The sequence below is a fragment of the Phocoena phocoena genome, chromosome 19 (genome assembly GCF_963924675.1).
Source record: "Phocoena phocoena chromosome 19, mPhoPho1.1, whole genome shotgun sequence".
NCBI classification, from domain to species: domain Eukaryota; kingdom Metazoa; phylum Chordata; class Mammalia; order Artiodactyla; family Phocoenidae; genus Phocoena; species Phocoena phocoena.
In genome coordinates this window covers 46185828-46208927 of record NC_089237.1, presented here as the reverse complement: position 1 = coordinate 46208927, position 23100 = coordinate 46185828, and the positions used below count along the sequence as shown (strand labels likewise).

General features: G+C 44.7%; 1 protein-coding gene across 2 annotated transcripts in view; it reads right to left on the bottom strand.

Moving 5' to 3' along the window:
- The window catches only part of VPS53 (VPS53 subunit of GARP complex), a 122096-nt gene that overhangs the window by 49899 nt on the left and 49097 nt on the right, over positions 1 to 23100 (bottom strand). For both annotated transcript variants that reach the window (XM_065896732.1, XM_065896733.1), the window contains 4 exons: positions 21009 to 21152; positions 20037 to 20179; positions 16177 to 16318; positions 5738 to 5839 (listed from right to left, as the gene is read on the bottom strand). In XM_065896732.1, coding sequence (XP_065752804.1) covers positions 5738 to 5839; positions 16177 to 16318; positions 20037 to 20179; positions 21009 to 21152 — 531 coding nt within the window. The remainder of the gene's footprint in view (positions 1 to 5737; positions 5840 to 16176; positions 16319 to 20036; positions 20180 to 21008; positions 21153 to 23100) is intronic.

The following is a 23100-nucleotide window of genomic DNA, read 5'->3' as shown; positions in this document are numbered from 1 at the left end:
CCTAAAGAAAGGGAGGCTCAGAGGGTGTTAGCAGCCTGCCTCAAGGCACATGGTGAAGTTTCCTGTCTCCTAAACCAGGACTCTTTCTAGTAGATCATTGCTGTCTTGCGGTGCTTCCTAAGACTGTTGAATTTCACCAACAAATATAAGAAAAAAAGAAAAGTAGGGGGTCAACACAGGGTTGCTAACTTTTTATTTTGTTACTTTCTACTCTAACCACAAGTTCCTAAAAGAACTTTTATACCCAAACATTTTATAAGAGAAAATAGTCGCATAAAGGCCGCCCTTCCCAAGAAAAGACAGTTAGTTGGTGACCTTATACCAGATAGAAAGACAAAGAGATAGACACACAGGCTGGCTGTTTTGTCTTTATTTTTTGCCTTGCACCAGCTAAAACCTGAATCAGTACTGGTCCCCAACTGAAACTGGGAAACCACTGATAAAAAGGTCATCCGGGCAGGCAAGCATTTAAAAACTATTATTTGCTACTTAAATTCCCTTTCAAAACATCTAAAAAATAAACAAGGATCTTCCTACATATTTCTTTCTGTTCCTAAAAAAAAATCCAATTCTATCTATTTCTGTCTGTTGGTATCTGAAAATAGACAGAGGTCCTTGAGCCTTTGCTGGGCTTGATACAAGAGTACAATCTGGATATAAATCGGCACGCACAGCACACCTGTTGAATTGAATGGCTCGTATCTTTTAATAAAAAGAGGAAAAGCTAAGCCCACTAATGACAGACAGAAATGATTACCTTCTTCTAGTAATTGAAAACAAATAAAATGTTGTAATGGCTAAAAGCATCTGTAAAAACTGGTAATGATCACCAAAAATTAAATGTCAACTGTAGATATATCCCATTTAATTTCATGTTTAACTCTCTTCCCTTTTCACCGTCTAAGAGTTCCATGTCTTTAATTTTTTTTTGCAGGATTTGAAGAAACTCTGGTCCTTCCTAAGAATAACTACAGTCTGGGCTATTTTATCATCCAGAAGCCACTGCCAAAGTCAGGCCTTAGGCTGAGACTGTAAGAGGCTCTCAAGTTCGGGTTCATTGAGTTTAAACTGACTGGATTCAAAGTCCCACTTCATTTCACAGATGCCTTAGGAGTTTTTCCACATTTCCATTAGTTTAAAATGAGGGATCCATGATGTAGCATGATGGTTGTGAAGGTATGGTCCTTATCTATTTGTTCTACATTTTCCAAGTCAGTTACCTTTTAAAAAAAATTATTCTATTCTTTTCAATAAGATGATCAGATAAATGAATAGACAAATGTGATTTAATCTGAATAACTTCTGTAGGATTAGATATCCTGATTTTAGAACTGGAAAATATGGCCACTATAGCCATATATCTTTTCATTAATTAAAACAGAATCTTCATAAATATTATAATTATTCCCTTTATGTATATTTTCTTCCCTTGACAAAAATATTCACACATCTGTAGGATAGCTTCTGGAAATTATAAATGGGAGTTTATATAATACAGAATGTTGTCATGTTTTAAATCAACATGTGTATTTTGTATTTGCCTTTATTTACCTACTAATTTATGTGTACTTTTCCAACTACTGACAATGTTTCAATTTATCACTCTTGAATCACATTATAAAACTTATATAAGTGTAAATGAGATAATAGTATTGTACTAATGTTAAGTTTTCTGATTTTGATCTGCGGTAATTTAAGTGAAAATCTTTCTTAAGTGAATATATTTCCTAAAAAGGAAATACATACTGAAATACTCAGAGGCAAAGGGTGTGATACCTATAAACTTACTTGTTCTGAAAGAGAGAGAGGGAGGGAGGGAGAGAAAGAGAGAGAGAGAGAGAAGGAGGGGGGAGGAAATGGAAAAGTAAATGTAGCAAAATAGTAACAACTGGTGAACCCAAGTGAAAGATAGTTGAGAGTTCCTTGTAATATTCTTAAAACTTTCCCTAAGTTTGACATTATTAAAAAAGAAAAAAAGTTTAAAATAACAATAAAAAACGTGGCAGATAATCCCAGGTACAGTAGTGGAGCATTCTGAGAAACGGCATATCACCAACACTCCGGATGACCTAGAGGACCACACCGTGGGGAAACACAGACATCCACGCCCGAGTGAAAACGGGGTTAGAGCCAACGTCCTGGTTTTGATAACGCACTATAGTTATGTTAGCCATCAGCACTGGGGGAAGCTGAGAGGTGGGTACCCAGGACCTCTCTGTGCAACTCCTTATGAGTCTATAATTATTTCAAAATAAAAAGTTTTTTTTTTTTAAGTGGTTCAGCAGAGTTAGACTCTGAATGTGAAGAAGTCTTGGGAATATCTTAACCTATTTATTTTGCTTATATTTTCCTTTTTATGTATGTACAAAAGTGATACATGATAAAAATGTATGGATAAGTCTGAAGAGCTCATTCAGTATAAACACAGATTCTAATGATTGAGGAAAATGACTACATGATATTCCAACAAACTCATCTTGATCAGTCTCCCAGAGGCCCCGTGCTTGATGAGGCCCCACAGAGCCCTCTGGATGTGGCTCAGAAAGCCGCACAACCAGACAGTGCAGGTGGCCTGACCCCCGTCCCCACAGGGGAGTCCGCTCCGCCCAGCCTCTGCCCGCTAACGGCACTCCTGGCAGTGAGGAGGGCCCTGTCGCCATGGCTCTCTGTCCTCTTACAGCGTTTTCAACGTGAGTTGGAAGCAAGAGGGGAACAATGGGAGGGATTGCCTGAAGTTTCCTGTTTTCTTTTTTTCCACAGGGCTGCCTCCTGCCTCTGGCTGCCTCCTAGCTGTGCTCATATTTAGATGAAATGGGCTGGAATTTCGGCTCATACTGGTGTCTCCCTTTGTACCGTCCAGCTCCCCAAAGGGCTGCTTCTCAGCTTAAAGAATACACTAAGTCATTTAGCAGTAGCACTCAGGCTGGATTCGGGAGTGTGTGAGTTCCGTCCAAAAGCTGCAGATGTTTAAGCCATGTCCTCCTGGAGTTCGATGGAATAATAAAAGGTTACTGTTGTCACAGTAAGGAGGTCTGCAGCTGGTCCCATTTCCTTTTATTACTATCCAGTGTAAACAGATTAAATCTAACTGCCCGGATCACCAGAAGGGTACATTTTAAAACCAGAAACTCCTTATTTCTTCTCTCTTCCTTTTATACTCTGAGTACCCTCAGTCCCTCTTCAGATGCCAGTTTTGAATCATCAGGAACATGTTGGCAACTGATCGTTCAAACTAAATACCTCTTTTCAAGTTCACGCTCCCTTCTCCAGAGCCTAACTGCAGTGGTGAGCAGGGAGCGACCCTCACCTCGAGGGCCACCCGTCTGCCAACTGCAGTGATGCAGTGGGTTGGGTAACCCAGGACAACTACTGGGGCCTCCCGCCACCTCTGGCCGAGCTTGCCGCTAGTGCACTGTGGGCTTGCCCTGAGCGCCCCACCCGGCTCCTCATCTTCCTGTGTGCCCAGCTCCAGAAGCCAGCGAGAGGCTGGGAAAAGGGGGGTCCTGAGCTCCCACATCATCATCCACAAGTGGGACAGGTGCTGGGGAGGTGGTGGGAGGTCGGGATGGCAGCTGAGGAGTCACTAGTCACTGACGTGTAAGTTTTATTACTAACAAGTAACAGCCCGTGAAGCTGTGGGTGGATCATTTAGTCCAGGGGTTTTCAGTACTTTCTTTTTGAACACACCTAGAACCCCTGATCCAAAAGCAATTTTATCTGGAAGTCCATGAAAAAAGTGACTCAAAACAGAACTGCCGTATTTGGAGGGACGTGGGGCCCTGGTCTCATCCCAACTCCCCACAGTGACATCTGACAGGGCACCAAGGAATACAGCTGGAAAACCACTGGCTCTCTCTATACATGGAGAAACGAGGGAAGTCTAGAGAGAGTAAAAACCTACCTAAGGTCATGCAGGCAGCTAATGGCAAACCAGAGTCTGGCCTCTTCCCCATCACGTGACTCTGCTTTACCCCGTGTACCTGTGTTCTGTGTCCTTAGAATGAGCAGGTCTTTGTCTTTAAGACAGTAACCTCAAGCTTAAAAGATGAGTAAAAAGTTCCACAAGAAAGAAAGATCATATGTTACCTGGCAAAACTGATTTTGTAGCTGATGGGGGCTATCATAATCCAGTTCAGTAATATCCAGAGATGACTAGCGAAAGGGATAACTTTTCACGGCAGCCATCTGAGTGCTCAGCTACACAATTCTGGACATGACAATGGCAGCCACTTGTACTGGGGAGACATGAGGGCCCTGAAAATGTCCCAGCTACACACGGCCAGCTCAGAGGGTGCAGGTGCCAAGCGCGGGTGTAGGATACATGGGAAGGATGAGCTCCACACCCAGAGTTTTCTTTCCCACCCCAGTCCTTCCTCCCAAAATGTGAGAGACGCATTTCTTTAGTTAGAAGAAATCTTTTGTTTTCTCCCAGCCTAGCTGATATGATGGCTTTAAATCAATTACGTCTAATCCCATAGATCTCTGGGATACGGCCTCAAGGTATCCCTTCAGTTTTATCCATTCACTTTTATTCACGGGATGCATTTCTGTGTCCTCCACTTTTCAGGGAGACATCACCGATGTAATAGAAGGAACGCCAGAAAAGGAATTCTAGTCTCTGACTTCTAGACCTAGCTTCTGGTCTCAGCTCCTCCACTTTCAAACTGTGTAACCCTGGGCTAGTCACTTAACCTGCAGCTCCCATATAAAATCCTATAAAAGGAAAGGCAGGCATTGTGAGGATGAAAGGGAATGAAGCGTGGAAAGGACTTTTAAACCATAAAGCACCATGAAAATGTGAGGCATCCATGTTATTATAATTATTTAATCGATGGATCAGACACATTTGATGACGTCACTTCAGAACTGCTCCTGGAAACTCTGCTCTCTTGGCTCCTGCCAGGATTGTACACCTACCCTCCCCATGCTAGGAATGCAGGGTTAACTGCAAAGTGCGTGGCTACGGGTTTCCCAGAGCTGCTCTTCCCAGTAGGCCTCCCTTTCGGTGATGTCTGGAGCAAAAACAATACCATAAAATAACCCTCTAGCAGCCAAGTGTAGAAAATTAAAAAGAAGGATCACTAATCCAGACAGGAAAAGTCCTGATTTATTGCTCTAAGCTCTCTCACCATAAAATGGCAGTGAAACAAAAACACCATTCTGTGGGATGAAGGGAGAGGAAATTTAGAGTTGGACAGAAAAAGCTGAAGGAAATGAAAGTGCTGGTGTGCTCTGAAAAGTAACTCTCCAAATATGCCATTGGTCACCATGGTGTTTCCAGGCCTCTCCACCGGCTTCCAGACTAAGGTGCTCGGCTTATGCTGAGCGGAGACCTCTCCTGGCTGACGGTGTTGCTAACTCCACCCGGGATCTTTCAGCCACTCATGTCATCACCAGACCAGATCAGGGGACAATGGAAAGCTAAGCTGACAAGCTTGGGAGATGATGAAGGAGGCAGGGCAGAGTTCTGCTGCCCCACCACATGGGCTAATTAATTAAGCTTGGCCGTGTTGCTAAGGCTGGTGTGCCGTTCGGGAGCCAAGGGGTGGGGCAGGAAGGGCTGCTCTTTCACTCCGGTTTCTAAATGCACTTTCAGATCGAGGCCTTCTATAAAGACCACCAAGGTTGTAATCTCTGAATGTAGTCAACAGCCAAGGGATCATATTTAGAGCAAGCAGACCCATTTTCAGAAACAAACATTAGGTAGGCTGCACAGGGAAATGCAAACCAGACTTACTTGCTCTACGTCTCCTTTTTCCATCGCCAGTTCCTCCATCTCTGGTGCTGGCTCATCTTCTAGGAAGGGATTGGTGGATGCGAGTGGAGACTCGAGTTTTTTCTGTTGATTAGATGTGAGAAACAAACAGGTATTTTCTGAGGGTGGTCAGTAGCTTTCCCCACTGATCTGCTTTTTCCAAGTCTCTCCAACAGCTACATCATGAAATCTGATCTCATGAGCAAAAACTGAGACAACCTGGACCACATTCTCACCTCCAGGCCTTCACAGTGCTTTTTCCTCTTCCTGAAACCTTACTGCCCACCCAACCCCAATCCCAAGCTGCCTAAAATTCTCCGTCATCCTTCAGTCTTCAAGTCAGAAGTCCCCTCTTTTGGGAAGCCTTTCTCACCTGTCAAGTCTGGGTTATAAGTCCCAGTCACACGCTCCCATCACCCCGGTATGTCCCCTACCCAGGTATTTACTAAAATACCACAACTGCTCATTTATTTGTCTTCTCCCCACTAGCTTCTGTGACAGCAGGAATCACATGTCTTGTTTCTATCTCTGGTGTCTGGCATGTCATAGGTCTTCATAAATATGAATGAGTAAAAATGCCAGATGGGTTTGAATTCAAGAACAAACTGTAGGACTCCCCTGGTGGTGCAATGGTTAAGAATCCGCCTGCCAATGCAGGGGACACAGGTTCGAGCCCTGGTCCGGGAAGATCCCATATGCCGTGGAGCAAATAAGTCCGTGCGCCACAACTACTGAGCCTGTGCTCTAGAGCCCGTGAGCCACAACTACCGAAGCCCTCGTGCCTAGAGCCCATGCTCCACAACAAGAGAAGTCACCGCAATGAGAAGCCTGCGTACCGCAACGAAGAGTAGCCCCCACTCGCCGCAACTAGAGAAAGCCTGTGCGCAGCAACGAAGATCCAACACAGACCAAAAAAAAAATTTTTTTTTTTTAAAAAGAAACTATAGAGCTAATCTTTTGTGTTCTAGATTATAGAGAGAATTCCCTTCCCAAATAAGTCTCATTACAACAACCACAATAAAATCTTGAGAGAAATTACTCCCCAGCTCCTGAATGCGACCATTCTTTCAAAAGATGTCATCGAGTGGGACCTTGGGCTAGCGGGAAAGCTGGAGGCAGGAGATGTGGGTTTTTAGCTCTAACGCTGCTGCGCTGGCCAAACCGCCTAGCTTCTCTGAGCCCCGGCGGTCCGATCTGCTGAATGAGGAGGATAGAGTTACAGGACTACTTGAGTGATTAAATGTGATAAAGCATGTGAAACCCTAGGAGAAGCACATGATACATATTACCGATGATGAGGCCAATGTGACAACAGAATCGAGGCACATCTTTGGAATTTTTTACAAATTCTACCTCAGGATGTTATTTATGCCAGGGAGCTGGGAGTTCTAGCAGAAGGGGAACTAAGTGGACAAGCAGGATAAAAGGGATTGGCTGGTGCTGGGGAAGAGGGGAAGGGGAAAGAAATGACTCTCTGGAGACAAGAAGCTGGGTAGAGAGGAGCTTCTAAAAGTACTTATGACATTTGAGCATATATCAGTGGAGCAGCTTGAACTAATCCCTACGCCAAGAGGGAAGGCAGATGGACCACAGTGTGTGAATGACTTTGTCAAGTGCCAGGACATCAGCTGAAGATATTACCAAAAAAGAAAGAAAGGAAGAAGAAGAAGAAGAAAAAAAGAACCAAACAAACAACCCAGAAAAATAAAACTTAAACACAAAAACAAAAACCACACCTGTGTCTGGTTTAGGCTTTAAGACAATTCCACTTACATTCATGTAAACTACTTAATTCTTGGCCCAAACACTTGGATGCTATTATGTAGCTAGACAGAGCCTTGGGGTATGAAGAAAGCCCTGTGATTAATGTATTAGCTCTAGGTAATCAGTAGTAGGACAATGATTTTTGTGGTATCCTCTGGAGAAACAATATGGTCTAAGAACACAGCAAACGTTTCAAATGTATACACTCCGAACTATGGCTTCGTTGCCTGATATGGAAAAAAAATCCTTATAAATGTAAAGCAATTGACATTCATTTTCAAAATTAGGATATTTTTAGAAATGTTTCTTTGAAAGCCATATTTCTAAGTTTTAGTTGTCTCTGTGAGGGTTGCTGGTATTTTAGGGTGAGGGTGAGAAAGGGAATCTAAGCTTCAACAACAAGTTAAATTAGTTATAGCACTGGATTCCTGATCCCACTGGCTCAGCAGTGGGTTTGGGGATCGGACTGATGAGCTGAAGCGCTATGATTCTGAGTCTTTCAGTCCTTTGGAGGTGTAAAGAGCAAGCCAGCAACTGAAGTGAAAAGCTTTGTTCAGAATCACTCAGCCACAGAAACAGGATATGAATTTCTGAACCGAAGGCTCCTCATCTATTGCTAGGTCTACCAGCGTTGATAATAACGTCTCACAATTATATACAGGTGGGCCTCATTTTAAAAACAATGTGTTACTGGAAATATGACAAAAAGGGGACATTGGTGAAGTGGACTGAGGGTGTTCCTGGGCTCCATGCTCACCGGTGGGGTATCCAATGGGTGGACATACGTCCTAAGAAGGAAACATAAAAGGCAACACTGAAAAAGCAGAGCAACGTTTCAGGCAGTATAATGTGGGCTACTCGTTGGTGTCACCGGGTCAGGAGATTCCCAAAAGGAAAGGTGCCTTTCCTATTCCCGCAGTCTCTCTCTAGTCACATACTGATGAGATTACCAGGGAGTCAGGGGCACTCAGGAACTTCTTGTTCATTTCAGGCACACAAATTCCAACCGGGGACCAAGCTGATACCAGAAAAGGGATTCACTCCTCCATTCACCCATTCAACAAAGGGATGTGCTGGGCACGACGAGGACAGCAGGGAGCAAGGTGGACCACCCTCTGCCCTCAAGGAGCTTACAGTCAGGTGGGAGAGACAGACTCTAACCAAATAATCACACAAGCATATGTGATTATTTGCAGGAAAAGCAAAGGTGACGAAAGGATGCAACAGAGGGTCACAGAAAACTTCCCTGAGGAAACGACGTTTGAGCCAGAACTGAAGGATGCTCCACAGTTCAGTGTGGGAGAGGCACGGGATGGCCGGGGCTTTCTAGGCAAAGGGACCAGCATGTGACGCCATCCATTCCATAGTCATGTGCTGAGCATCTGCTCAGCTCCGGGCACACTCTTAGGCACCGGAGATGCAGCAGTGAGCAAGATAAAGAAGGGAGGCACTGTGATGAAAATACAATGTGGGAACTGGGCTGGGCTGTGGGTGAGGCTGGGGAAGGGCTTCTTCATATGGTGATCCGAGAGGGCCCCTGTGAGGAGTGGATTTTTGAGCAGAGACTTGAATGAGGAGAAGGAGCCAGCCGGGAAAAGATCTGGAGAAGAGCATTCTCACCAGGGGGATCCCATGCAAAGGCTGGAATGAAAGTAGGACAGGGTGAGGGGGCGGGGCAGCCAGGACCCAATCACACAGCCTGTCGTGGGCCGTGGGAAAGGTTAGGTTTTCTTCTCAGGGCAACTGGGCAGTCACTGGGGGTTTTAAACAGGGCAGCGGTAGGATCTAGTTTTAGAGTGTGAAGAGGTTGCTGCAGCGTGCCAGGTGGGGCTGATGTGGGAGTGGGCTAAGCTAGAGTTGTGGAGATGGAAAAAAGTGGCCAGACCTGGGGCATCTTTAGGAGAGAGAGTCAAGAGGACTTGGTGAGAGAGTGGATGTGAGGAGGAAGAAAAGAAAGGAATCGAGAGTCGTGCGCTTTCTGGCCCGAGCAACTGTGTGGCTGGTGCAACCACTGACTGAGGGACGGGGCTGGGTTCGCGCCCAGGCTCTACCACTTGGCTATGTGGCTTAACTTCTCCACGCTTCAGTCCTTCTAGCTGCAACGTGAAGGGATATCAACACCCGCCGCACGGAGCTGTCATGAGAATTAATGAGGTAACACACGCAAAGCATGACTATGTCTATAGAGCAGCTTCACACAACGGTCGGCTCGTAGGGGAAGCTCAGCACATGGGGGCTGTCGTTAGTGTTTAATCGGGGTGGGCAAGTCATGAAGGCAGAACCGTGGCTGTGCCTCTCTCGGTGAAGCAACTCTCCGGAGGGAAAGAGCGGGGAGCACAGGACTTCGAAGACTCACAGAAAGAATTCTTTTTAATCACAAGTGAGATCCTGTCCCTACTATACCGTCTCTTTGGGAGCTCTCCAGGAAATGAAAGCAATGCACCCATCAAATTACAAGGCTTCATCCTTCTCCCCTAGTCTCCAACGAAGGCCTCAGAGGAACGCCTGTACCACCATCTTACTGGCAAATGTTATATTATAAAACCCTGAGGGGTGGACATAGACTCCTGCTATTTAGGGGGCCATGTTACTGCTCAGATTGATTTGCTGTGATAAAAGAACAAGCCTTTGCAGGGAGCCATCACCGGCACAATTCAGCCTTCTGTGTAAGGGCCCCTCGGGCGGAGCCAACCAGACCATGCTTCTCATTCCTGCTCTGTGGCTGTCAGAGCCCACAGAGAATTACAAGGTTAGGTTTAGATTTGAAAGAACTCAAATGACATAGTCCATGAGCTCTGGGGCTGCTAAGTGAAACCAAAAATTTGCCGAGAAATGACCGACTTTCCAATTTTAAAAGGATTCATTCCTTTTGCTATGATGACAGTTGATTTCAAGTCCATACAGGAAGGAAAAATTCTTCATTCGGCAAGTTAATGCCTACTAATTAAACCCCATGGGACTCCCCACACCCACCTTCAGAACCACAAGGGCCACAGGCCAGCCAAGCTGTCTAATTTACTGTTGGGAAGAGATGGTCAGGCTTTAGTCAGTAGTACATCCATATGTGGGTCTGCCTGCACACATGCCTGTCTGAGGCCTAGCTGGACACTTCAAATTATCAAAGAAGGAATTCTGAAATTTAAGATGAATCTATTTCCTTTCTCTGGAGGAGAGAGCTTTCATTATGAGGTGAAAGTTCCACAATTTCTGCATTTCTCATTCCATAAACACTTTACTCCAGCCCAGTTCCTGATCTGTTCTTAAAGAGATGGCTTGGAGGCTTCAGTTGATAGGACGGTAAGTACAGGACTATTTGCACCTGGTTTAACATCACTGGAACCCCTCTTTTGTTCTTGGTACCACCATGTTCATATCTTATGTTGTGACAGTTATGCATAGGTTTCTTTCTCCTAATAGAACATAAGCACCTGTCTGATTCAATTTTTCATCTTTTCCCAAGGCCCTGCACCAAGACGGAGCTTGAAAAACACTTGTGGATAAATGCTGATCAAATGAGAAGCACTAAATAAAGTCCTCTTCAGATACATGGGCAACACTGTCTGTTTTCTTGTAAAACAAACAAAAAAACCCAGTGTGTGTGTGTGTGTGTGTGTGTGTGTGTGTGTGTGCGTGCGTGTGCACGTGTATGCTTGGAAGAGTCTCAAATTATACCCCAAGTTGTTAAACAGTGCACATCTCTGGGGAGAGGGATTTAGAGTAATCGAGAAAGAAGAGATTGTTCTTTTAGAATTTATTTGAGCTTTAACAAGCATGTATTACTCTCCCCCCGTCTCTCTTTTTGGTAAACAAATTACCTGAAACACGAAGATGATTTATAACTAAACTCAGACAATATTTTCTAAAACCCCTGGTATTTTAAAATTGTGATATAATTAACATAAAATTCACCATTTTAAGGTGATTTTCACTTCAGTGCTTTCATAGAGGCTGAATATAATGTTTAACCTTAAATCTAATCGTCGAGTCCCTAATAATGCACGTGGGCATAGTTAAATCATACCTAGACATTTGCTTTTAATTTCAAGGCATTTTAATTTACAGACTTTTTTTTTTTTTTGGCCGTACAGCACAGCATGTGGGATCTTAGTTCCCCAACCAGGGATCGAACCCATGCTCCCTGCACTGGAAGCGTGGAGCCCTAACCACTGGACTGCCAGGGAAGTCCCTTAATTTACAGACTATTTTAAATCCCTCCTAAAGGGTCAGGAGTTTAGGCAATTAGTTAGAAGGCTTGGCAACTCCCTTCTTCCAGTAACAGTGAAGCACAGGGTGTTATAAGCTTGTTGGGGCTGGAATAGTAAAAAACAAAACAAACCCTGTCCTTAAGGCTCTTTCAGTCTAGATCTCTAACAGATGTCAAATAGCATCTGTCAAAAAAAGAGCAAAAGATGGTGCATCACATGGATCAGTTAGGAAGGTCTTTGCAGGTGAGCCTGTCCCCTCTCAAGCTCACCCTCACTGTTTGACTGTCAATCAGTCACCAAGGGTCTTAAAAGGACTTGAGTGATAAAGTGAAGAGGGGGAAGGGCACAGGCCTGGGAGGGTCTCTGGTCAACTTGGCTCCTTGGCTGACTTCTTTCTTATCTGCTCTATAATCTTCCAAGGAATTTGCTAATTTTCTATGAAATTTGGCATATGTTAAAGGGTATTATGATATACTCTGGTTCATTTTGTAGTTCTGATACCCTGAAACAAAATGGTGACCACAAAAGATTTTCCAAAAGGTATATCCTGGGATCAAGGCACGACGGGGAGGAGACAAGGGGCAGCCAGTCTTCAGGTGCGGTATCCAGCAGCTAGCGTGGCCATCAGGCCAGGTGGCCCTCCTGGCCCAGGCCAGGCCAGCCTCTTCCAAACACTGTCTGTTGGGAGCATGGTCAGTGGTCATGACTAAATCCATCGGGGTCCCTGATGCTGAGGCTTACAGGCTACTGATGAAGGTGTGGCCCCAACTGCCCACAGCAAGTTGCTGGCAGGACTAGGGTCAGAGTGAACATCACCGACAGTGAGAAGCACAGCATTCACACCTCCCCACAGCAGGGCTGCAGTGAACCAATTCTCCAAGACCTGGCCTGCCTTGTGGAAGAGGCCAGAGGAGTTCTGTTGCCTTTCTAGAAACTAATCTTTAAGGGAAAATCCTCACCGGCTATGGAGCAGCCATGGTCGGGACTTGGAAAATGCAGAATGATCACCAGGTCACGATAACTGTGACAAAGAACAGTCTGAGGGAAGAGCTGACTTAAAGACGTTGAGTGACTTGGAGAAGTCTGTGCAGAAGACAGCTGACCAGCTGGAGGGATGAATGAAAAGCTCCTGGCCCAGCAGGATTTCCTGGCCAAGGATCTGTAACCTGAAACTCTGCAAACTTTATAGGAGAGGCAAGCAACAGCTGAGCAACTGGAGGACATCTCTGTAAATCGATTATGCCAGAAAATTTCAAAACCAGAAGTCCAGAAAGGAAGGGATTGGTGGGAAAGGTTCAGGGGCTCCTAGCGACCATAAGCGGCACCGCAGAGCGCAGCACCCCCAGGAGACAGAAGGCTGCAGCCCAGGAGCGTGGCCCTGGCAGCGGGTGAGAGTGGAGGGGCTGGGCTGCCCCAAAGAACAGGTGCCTCCAGCCCTCTCCTCCCTCAGACAGAAGTTGGTTAACAGCTGACCAACTGCTGCTTTGACATTCCTATACCAGTTTTCCACAGAAAAAGCGCTGTCTTTGCAAACTTACTTTCAGCTCCTGCCTGTTTTTCATGGTCTCTACGTGGTTACCCTGCACAGTGTCCCCACCTGGTGTAGAGGGGGCCTTCCCAGCCCACATTACTCTAGCTCTTTTGACCTTTGGGGCATTTCCTAGCACAGGTGAGACCTGACGTGTCCCAGGACAGCCCCGAGTTTACAAGGTCTCCTGGTCATCAGGTACCACAGGGCCGGCCATTCGTTCCCCTGCGACATTTGAGCTCCCAAAATGTAAAACCAAAATCACTGGGAAGGGCCCAGCCGAAGGAAGGGAGGAATGGCTCAAAACAGGTGTTTAGGAGTGCTGTTATTCAAGCACTTTTCACGGGACACATTTCCTGAACAGTGAGCTGGACTACTGGCTCCCGGAGCCCAACCCCGTGCACTACCCACCCTGCCCGGCGGGGAGCCGTGTGATGCAGGCGGCACACCCAGCTGGGGCCTGTGCTCACTGCTCAAACCGCCTGGTCCCCAGGCAGATCCCTGGAGGGCTGAACCAGAGCCACACGAGTCTCTGCTGGAAGCCAGGCCAAAAGCACAGCTCGGGCAGGGAGGAGAGGAGCCCCAGCGTGAGGACGTCGGGGGGGGGGGGGTTGCTGCAGTCAACCCAATACTTCTCAGGAGAGACACAAGCTTCTTTCCGTAGCATCTGTGGGACCTGCTGCCTTTGGGGATTTGCATTTTCTTTAAGGGCACTTTCATTTGTCTCATGTACTATTTTTCTTTCCCTTGTTAATAAGAAGAAATCCATTTTGAACATGAGTTAACAAGCAGAGGAGCGTCCATATATCTGTATATGTATGTAGTTTTATTTGTTAACTATGGAAAGCGTGCTTTGTGGTCCCTGCATTTTATTTTAATGCGGTCACGCGTGGCCCTGAGTGGACAGGGTTTTATGGTCTTGCCTTAAACTAAGCGCTGCCATCACCACGCTTCAGCCCCCTGCCCTGAGGGACCAGCTCCTTACGTGCCTGCTCTGGGGCAGGGCTTCGGGGGAGGCAAAGAGGGGATTCCAGTGAGGTCCCAGGATTTCATGACTGGCAGGGTGGGGGCCAGAGAAAGTAGAGGTGACGGGTGAGCAACAGAAAGGCGCTCTAGGCCCAATATCTGCCTTGCCCCTGCTTCAAGCACAATAGCTCAGTTTTCTATATGTGCCTATTAGCTGTGTGACCTCGAGTAAGTTTCAAATGCGTATTTCCTACAGTTGATGAAGCAAAGTGATGGACTGCAGGCAAACACACCTGGCACAGCGTGAGATACACAGTGGAGGTTCCCAAACTGTGAGCTCTTATTCTGTGTGGATCCCACGTTACAGTTTGTTAGAAGAAAGAGTTTAGACTCACAGACATTGAAAATAAACTTATGGTTACCAAAGGCGAAAGAGAGGGAGAGGGATAAATTAGGAATACGGGATTAACAGATATACACTACTATATATAAAATAAACAACAAGGACCTACTGTATAGCACAGAAAACTATATTCAATATCTTGTAATAAGCTATAATGGAAAAGAATCTGAAAAAGAATACATATACGTATAAATGACTCACTTTGCTGTACACCTGAAGCTAACACAACACTGTAAATCAACTATACTTCAATTAAAAAAGGAATGAGGGCTTCCCTGGTGGCGCAGTGGTTGAGAATCTGCCTGCCAATGCAGGGGACACGGGTTTGAGCCCTGGTCTGGGAGGATCCCACATGCTGCAGAGCAACTAGGCCCATGAGCCACAACTACTGAGCCTATGCGTCTGGAGCCCGTGCTCCACAACAAGAGAGGCCGCGACAGTGAGAGGCCCGTGTACCGCAATGAAGAGTGGCCCCTGCTTGCAGCAACTAGAGAAAGCCCCTCGCACAGAAACAAAGACCCAACACAGCCATAAATAAATAAATAAATTTATTATTTTTTTTTAAAAAGGAATGAGGAGGAGGAGGGGGAGGAGGGGGAGGGGAGGGGGAGAAGGGGGAGGGGAGGGGGAGGCGAGGGGGGAGGCGAGGGGGGAGGGGAGGGGGGAGGCGAGGGGGAGAAAGTTTGGAAGTCACTGGGCCATCTCCCTCATTTAAAAAAAATTGAAAAATAACGTTGTTAGACTATGTAAAAGCAAAGTTTAAAAAGTATATAAATGCATTTTTATAAGAAAAATTCAAACAAATTACCAGAATAAAATGAAAAAAAAATTCTTGCCTGCTTCTCTACCTAGTCTCACTCCAATTTCCTTTCCCCAGAGACATCCATCCACTGTTATCATTTCCAGACCTTTTTCTTACCTATTTACATATATAAACATGCTTCTCACACAAATGGAATTATACCATATATACTGGGCTGCAGCTTCCATTTTGCACCTAATATATGTGAGACGTTTTCTTTCTATGACAGCACATCTAGATCTATCCCCCATTCTACCACTTTCAAACTGCTATACCTATTCCACAGCATGAATTTACCATATTTTATTTAACTATTCTTCAATGATGAACATTGTAGAAATCGCCAACGTTTTCTGCTTTTAAGGCTGCAGTTCACCTCTTTCTTGGTACATTTCCTCTAAACATATCCTAATTGTAATAAAACTCAAGAGTTGATAATGTAATGAGGTATTTGTGACCGAATAAGTGCGGCCTCTATGACTCACAGAATTACTAGTCTTTAAAATGGGGCCTATCCTTAGACAAAATGATGACAGGACATTCTAGAAACATGAAGTACTGCATAACAGACAAACAATAAACCCACACAGAGTATTCTGTATGACTATTTGCACAAATTCAGCAAAATCCCTGGGATGGGGGATTAAGCACTTGAGCCAATGGATGGAACCACCACAGTGTGAGAGACTGAAGTGAAGCCCACCCACCCAGGCTACTGATTTCCTGGTCCAGTCTCCCTTAGGACCATCTTACCAGAGTTCCATCTGTCAGGGTACACCCGGAGAAGCGTTTTGCAAGAAACCCCTCAAAGTTAGTCGTTCTCTGAATAGCAAAGAGAAGCAATTTCACTTCAATTTCCTTAGCTCTGGTGCGCATGATCTTGGCCAGTTCTGTCCTTCAAATTAAAGATACAGGAACGTTGTCACACAAACTGATCATTCAAGATAAGACACAGTAGGTGGCTTTAGCGTATATTATAAAGAAAAAGTATGTGGTCATTTCAAAACCTGACATCTATCACTAACTAAGTTTAATGCTCAGGGAATAGAAATACATATCCTAAGTAACAATTTTAAGATGAAATTATCCACGAGTCAAAAAAAAAAAACTCAAGGATTATGGACATCAATTTGTTTACATGGGTACTACAATTTTTATCTTTAATAATAATAATTATCTTTCAATAATTTGTTAATAATATATATGAAGCATTTACTCAGTATTTTATAAAAATGCATATATTCTATATAATTTCACAAGTCATTAAGTACTGAATTACAAAGCCCTCCCTCTTCCAGAGAGCTCAATAATCACCTCTTCCACCAGATAGCAGGAGCCCTGAAAAGAGACGTGAGAGACGGGAATCCCCATGTGAAAAGTGACATGTACACATCTGGGTGGTTCCTGCCTGTGAAGCTTACGTGACACTCAAGTGTCCCGTCTCGGAATGTTAAGTGGTAAGGGAGCAGTCACACAAGAGTTCTTAGTAAGTACTGAGCTATGGGTCATCCTTCCCCATAAATAAGCGACAAAAACCAAATAAAGAGTCTCTGAATTTATTTAACAATTATGTATCTGTAGGATTTTAGCCAAAATTCGAATAATGAAAGCTTGGCAGCAACACTGCCATAGCTGGTGCAATAGCAGCAGATGTGCTGGCTTTTGGGTACTCCCAGCCTCCTGTGGACTTCATTTTTCACAGAAAATGAATTTTGCAAGTCACTGAACTGGAGGCTAAAGCGAATTATTTATCAGTTTCTCAAGGAATTCACTCTTTCTTTGCTAATCAGGACTTAGAAAGTCATAACCACAATCAACCTTGAATCAGTACAAAAAGGTTATCTAAATCCAGTGGCAAATGTGCTTCTGAAAACCACCACCAGAAAGAATGTACAGCACCAAGGGTGAACCCTAATGTAAACTACAGACTCTGCTTGGTAATGATGTGTCAGTGTAGGTTCAGCGATTGTAACACAGGGTACGCTCTGGTTGGGGATGTTGATAATGGGGGAGGCTATCTGGAGGGATGGGGCAGCAGGGGGTATATGGGAAATCTCTGTATCTTCCTCTCAATTTCGCTGTGAACCTAAATCTACTCTAAAAAAATAAAGCCTATTAAAAAAAAAAAACAACAGCCAATATCCCTTAAGAAATCCCCACCCCCCCACAATGTGCCCTTAAAGCATACAACTTGACTGTACTATGATTTTAAGAGAGATGACTACCATGAATTACTCTAAGGTGGTTCAGTTATGCTTAGATATGGGACTTTTTAAAAAATTAACTTGGAGTTGGGACTTCCCTGATGGTCCAGTAGGTAAGACTCAGCACTCCCAACGCAGGGAGCCCGGGTTCGATCCCTGGTCACGGAACTAGATCCCGCATGCATGTCACAACTAAGAAGTCCGCATGCCACATGAGGCAACTAAGACTTGATGCACCCTAAATAAATAAATAACTATTTTTTAAAAATAAATTAATAAATAAATTAACTTGGGGCTTCCCTGGTGGCGCAGTGGTTAAGAATCCGCCTGCCAATGCAGGGGACACGGGCTGGAGCCCTGGTCCGGGAAGATCCCACATGCTGCGGAGCAACTAAGCCCGTGCGCCACAACTACCGAGCCTGCGCTCTAGAGCCCGTGTGGCACAACTACTGAAGCCCGCGTGCCTAGAGGCCGTGCTCCGCAACAAGAGAAGCCACCGCAATGAGAAGCCCGCGCACCGCAACGAAGAGTAGCCCCTGCTCGCCGCAACTAGAGAAAGCCCACACGCAGCAATGAAGACCCAACATGGCCAAAAATAAAATAAATAAATTTATAAAAAATAAAAAAATAAATTAAGTAACTTGGAGTTAATGTAATTGTGCACTATTAGAAGGGACTACATAACCAATAAAAGCCCGTTCCCACCACTGTTGTGGTAAAGCTGCAAGGAAAGAATAAAAACTTTTGACTCTAGCTTTGTCAATGGATACGTTGATCTATACTTCTTGGGCTTTAATTCTTTGATATAAAGAGATTATCTGGGACTTAGCTGGTGACGCAGTCGTTAAGAATCCACCTGCCAATGCAGGGGACACGGGTTTGAGCTCTGGTCTGGGAAGATCCCACATGCCACAGAGCAACTAAGCCCGTGCGCCACAACTACTGAGCCTGTGCTCTAGAGCCCACGAGCCACAACCAATGAGCCCATGTGCCACAACTACTGAAGCCCACGCGCCTAGAGCCCATGCTCCACAACAAGAGAAGTCACGGCAATGAGAAGGCCGCACACCGCAACAAAGAGCAGCCCTTGCTCGCCAAAACTAGAGAAAGCCGGTGGGCAACAACAATGACCCAACACAACCAAAAATAAACAAACAAACAAACAAAATTTTTTTTAAAAAAGAGAGACTATCTGGCCCTGGGCTACACTCATTGAAAGTGAAGACAGGATGAATGAGAGAAGATCTTTAAAATGCTTAGAACACTCAGATGCCAATAACATTAACTATCCAAAGACTACAAACACTGCATTAGGGGTGGGAAATGTTCTCAACAACGATTTCCTGAATGCCTACTGTGTCACTGAAGTAGATATTGCCCCTGTCCCTCTGGAACCACCTACCCAGCAAGTAGAAAAGCAGAACTGGGGCTTCCCTGGTGGCACAGTGGTTAAGAATCCACCTGTCAATGCAGGGGACACAGGGTTTGAGCCCTGGTCCGGGAAGATCCCACATGCTGCGGAGCAACTAAGCCCACGCACCACAACTACTGAGCCTGAGCTCTAGAGCCTGCATGCCACAACTACTGAAGCCCATGTGCCTAGAACCCATGCTCCGCAACAAGAGAAGACACCGCAATGAGAAGCCTGTGCACCGCAATGAACAGTAGTCCCTGCTCGACCCAACCAAAGAAAGCCCGCATGCAGCAACAAAGACCCAGTGCAGCCATAAATAAATATAAACAAATAAATTTATTAAAAAAAAAAAAAGCAGAACAACGATGGATGTATTCTCCCTGCACATTGATATAGGTGATACAGACACGTGGGAAAATGTGGGGCACTGAACCACTACAGGGAAATCTGGTTGATGAACTTTTAGTTGATTAAGAAGGCAGGCTGTTCAAGGCAAGGGCGAGGCTATAGGAAAGTCCTAGAGCAAAGATAAGAGCAGACATAGCTGCTGTGTTGGGTATATTTTACTCTTAAAGCAAAACAAACACAAATACAAGTGCTCTGGCTACAATCTACTGGCCCAGGGCTTCTCATGTAACCTTTTCCATGTCTCCTTATCAAGTGTTTACCTTGCCTTCACATAATGTTCTCTCCTCTAGGGCTGGAACTCTAAAGTTGGAGAAGGTGGGATATAGCTACAGCTGGAGTTTGGGACTTGGTTTTGGGTATAAAAAATCTGACTTTCAAAAGGAAAGGAGTTCTCTGAGGGGAGTCCAGCACAGGTGAAGACATTCTCATTAAAATGATGACTTTCAAACAAACAAACCAAAAAAGGTGGGAGTAGTACCAAATCCGCAAGGCAACACGGAGCCTGTAGAGACTGGGGGATTGGTTTCAATCAACTGGTTTCAACTGATTTCAACCAACACCAAAACCAGTAGAGAGTTGGCATCTACCTTGTGACGTGGCAAAATTCTACTGCAATCCTCTCCGCCATGTACCACTCTCGCGGGAACATCCGGCCGTATTTCTCCTCGTAGTCCACAAGCTGGCGCTTGATCCAGGCATAGCGCCGGTCAATTTTGTCCAGCCAGGCAACCTTGGGGAGGCAGGGAACAAAATCCACCCCACTGCTTAGAAGTAGTATCGACAGTTCAAGGAAATAAGCAAAAACATAGAAGAACCAAGAAAAACAAAACCAATTTCTCACGGTTTCAGAGTCTAGGCTACTTTTTTTTTTCACTTGATCCAGAGGTTCTTAACCTGGGGTCTATGATTGGGCTTCAGGGTTCTACAAACTTCCTGAAACTGTATGCAAAGTTTTATGCATAGGCGTATTTTTGGGGAGAAGATCTGTAGCTCTCATTAATTTCTCCAAAGGGTCAGTGACCCCAAAAGGTTAAGAATTGCTGAACTGTACAGTCAGCCCCTAGGATTCATGGTCCAACAATCAACATTTTAAGACAGTAACACTAATAAAATATAAATCACAGACTTGAGAGCAATCAATTTTCAATAAAATTCAAACGTAACAGGGCTTCCCTGGTGGCGCAGTGGTTAAGAATCTGCCTGCCAATGCAGGGGACACGGGTTCAATCCCTGGTCCGGGAAAATCCCACATGCTGCGGAGCAACTAAGCCCGTGCGCCACAACTACTAAGCCTGCACTCTAGAGCCTGCGTGCCACAACCACTGAGCCTGCAAGCCACAACTACTGAAGCCCGAGAGCCTAGAGCCTATGCTCCGCAACAAGAGAAGCCACCGCAGTGAGAAGCCCGCGCACCGCAACGAAGAGTAGCCCCCGATAGCCGCAACTAGAGAAAGCCCACATGCAACAACAAAGACCCAATGCAGCGAAAAACAAAATAAATTTTAAAATAAACTAATAAATTCAAATGTAACATCTGATCTCCTTTGGTCAATACTTACATCTTGGTTTTCTTGAAAAAGTACTAGATACTCTGACAGATGCTGTTTAATAAACTTTTTGATGATTTCCTGCTTGACTCTGGGGTCCAAAATATTAGCAACCAGACAAGCATCTCGTAGGACATTGCTGGGTCCTCCTGGCCTCTGGTAAAACAAACAACACACACCAGTTCAAAAGCCAGAAATGACCTTTAAATCTTATGGCCTCTGACAGCTGCTGCTTCTTGTTCTACTCATGATGTTATTATTACTTCCACTCCCCTGACACTCATTCTTGTGCTGTGGATGGATATTTTAGTTACTTGTTCCTTGACGAAAGAATCATTAAGCTAGTCTGCAGTAGCCAGTATAAAAGCTACTCCATGAATCAGCAATGAGACATTTTAGAAACAGAGCCAGCAATGACGGTAGAGACTTCTGCGATCTGAACTGAAGTCACCTTGCTTAAGAGCCTTAAAAATCAGAATGATACCAGTCTCACTCCACGCATGCCAATTTCCCCTGATTCTAACCTTGGATTCCTGTTCCTAAGGTGCTATATTTGTGCCAAACGGTGTGCTGCCATTTAAAACCTAAATCCAGGTTCTAAACCACCAGCCTTGTCCCACTGATAGTCAACCATGAAGACAGGTAGCCAAAGGTAAAACATTATGATACTGGCCCCTTGACCTGAAAAAAAACAGTAGAAGTAACTATCAAGGGGCTGTATTGATACATCATGGTGGGAAGGCCTTTGTATTACTGAAGGCAACTCAGACTCGCTGACCCTTTCTTTATAGTAACTCACTGAATGAACATGGCTGGCTGAGTGGGCTATAGCGAAAAGAACACTTGGCATCTGCTCTTGGCTTGGCTAAATAGCCACATAGCTTTGGCACAATTATTGACACTCATCTGAAATATAAGTGAAAAAAATAATGGACTTTAACTAGGTGATGATTAAGGGTCTTCCAAATCTTTATGACTTCTTTTTTTGTCAATTCTGTCCAATTTATCCACCTCAATTGAAGTTCAAGAGTTTCCTAAGTGTTACCTAAGCTGCCCGAGAGCTAAATTGTTAAAATTCTGACTTGCTCCATGCTGAGTGGCTGTTCTGTCATTCACTGAGCACCCTGACTGCTCAACTCTGGCTTCTAGATGAAAATGTTTGATCTGACAGAGAAGTCACGAAAGCCAAAACCTATGGGCTCATGGGTTCAGATTTTTTCATTTAAAAAGGACCTAATAGGTAACCTTTGGGTAATTAAAAAAAAAAATCTTGATTTCCATTTGTGCAATAGTAATAGTAACACAAGGCCTTTAAGAGAAGTCAATAGTCATTCAGAAGGAAAAAAGAAAACTCTTTAAAAAAAGTCGCCCAGACAGAGAAAAGGGAAGCAAGTTGTTAAAGAAAACCATTTTTCACCTCATCTGCCTCGTGGGGTCTGAGAAAAAGATATAATGTAGGTCAACATTATTTTTTTCTAAATGATAAAGCTGGGTTTCATCCACATTTTTCTGAAACGTCTTAAAACCAGGGTGAACAGCAGAGTATAGTATAGCAGGCCCTGGACTAAGAAGAGGCTAGTGTTTGTAATTTGTGAAGACTGTACAACCCCTTTTTACAGGACAGCTTTCCAATATCCACTCCCCACACTTACAGCAAATGAATAAGGAAGATGAAGTCCGCAAAGGAACGTGCTTTACACATAAAATACCTGATTGCTAGAAGTCAGCCAGAATATATGACATTAAAATCAGAGGCAGGTTTCCTGTAGAAGGTAATCTACGAAGCTGGGGCTGCTACCCCCACCTACGTCCTAAGTTTCTTTTATGAGGCGCAAAGAAAAACGATTACGATATTTGCAGTTACTGAATTATAGAGCAGATCCAGGAAACGTTCCTTGGCTCGGTGAATGAACATATATCCCCCATCTCCACCCACCAAGTGCTGCTTGCCGGCGTGTGCTTTGGGTCACTTCTACGCTGCATAGTTCTTTCTCCTGAAATAGCTCAAATGATAGAGGGGGGAAAAGGCTTCTGAGGGTTCTTCTCTCCCCAACACATGCAAAGCATTAAGATTATGTCTGCTATAATTTGCAGGATGGAGCTG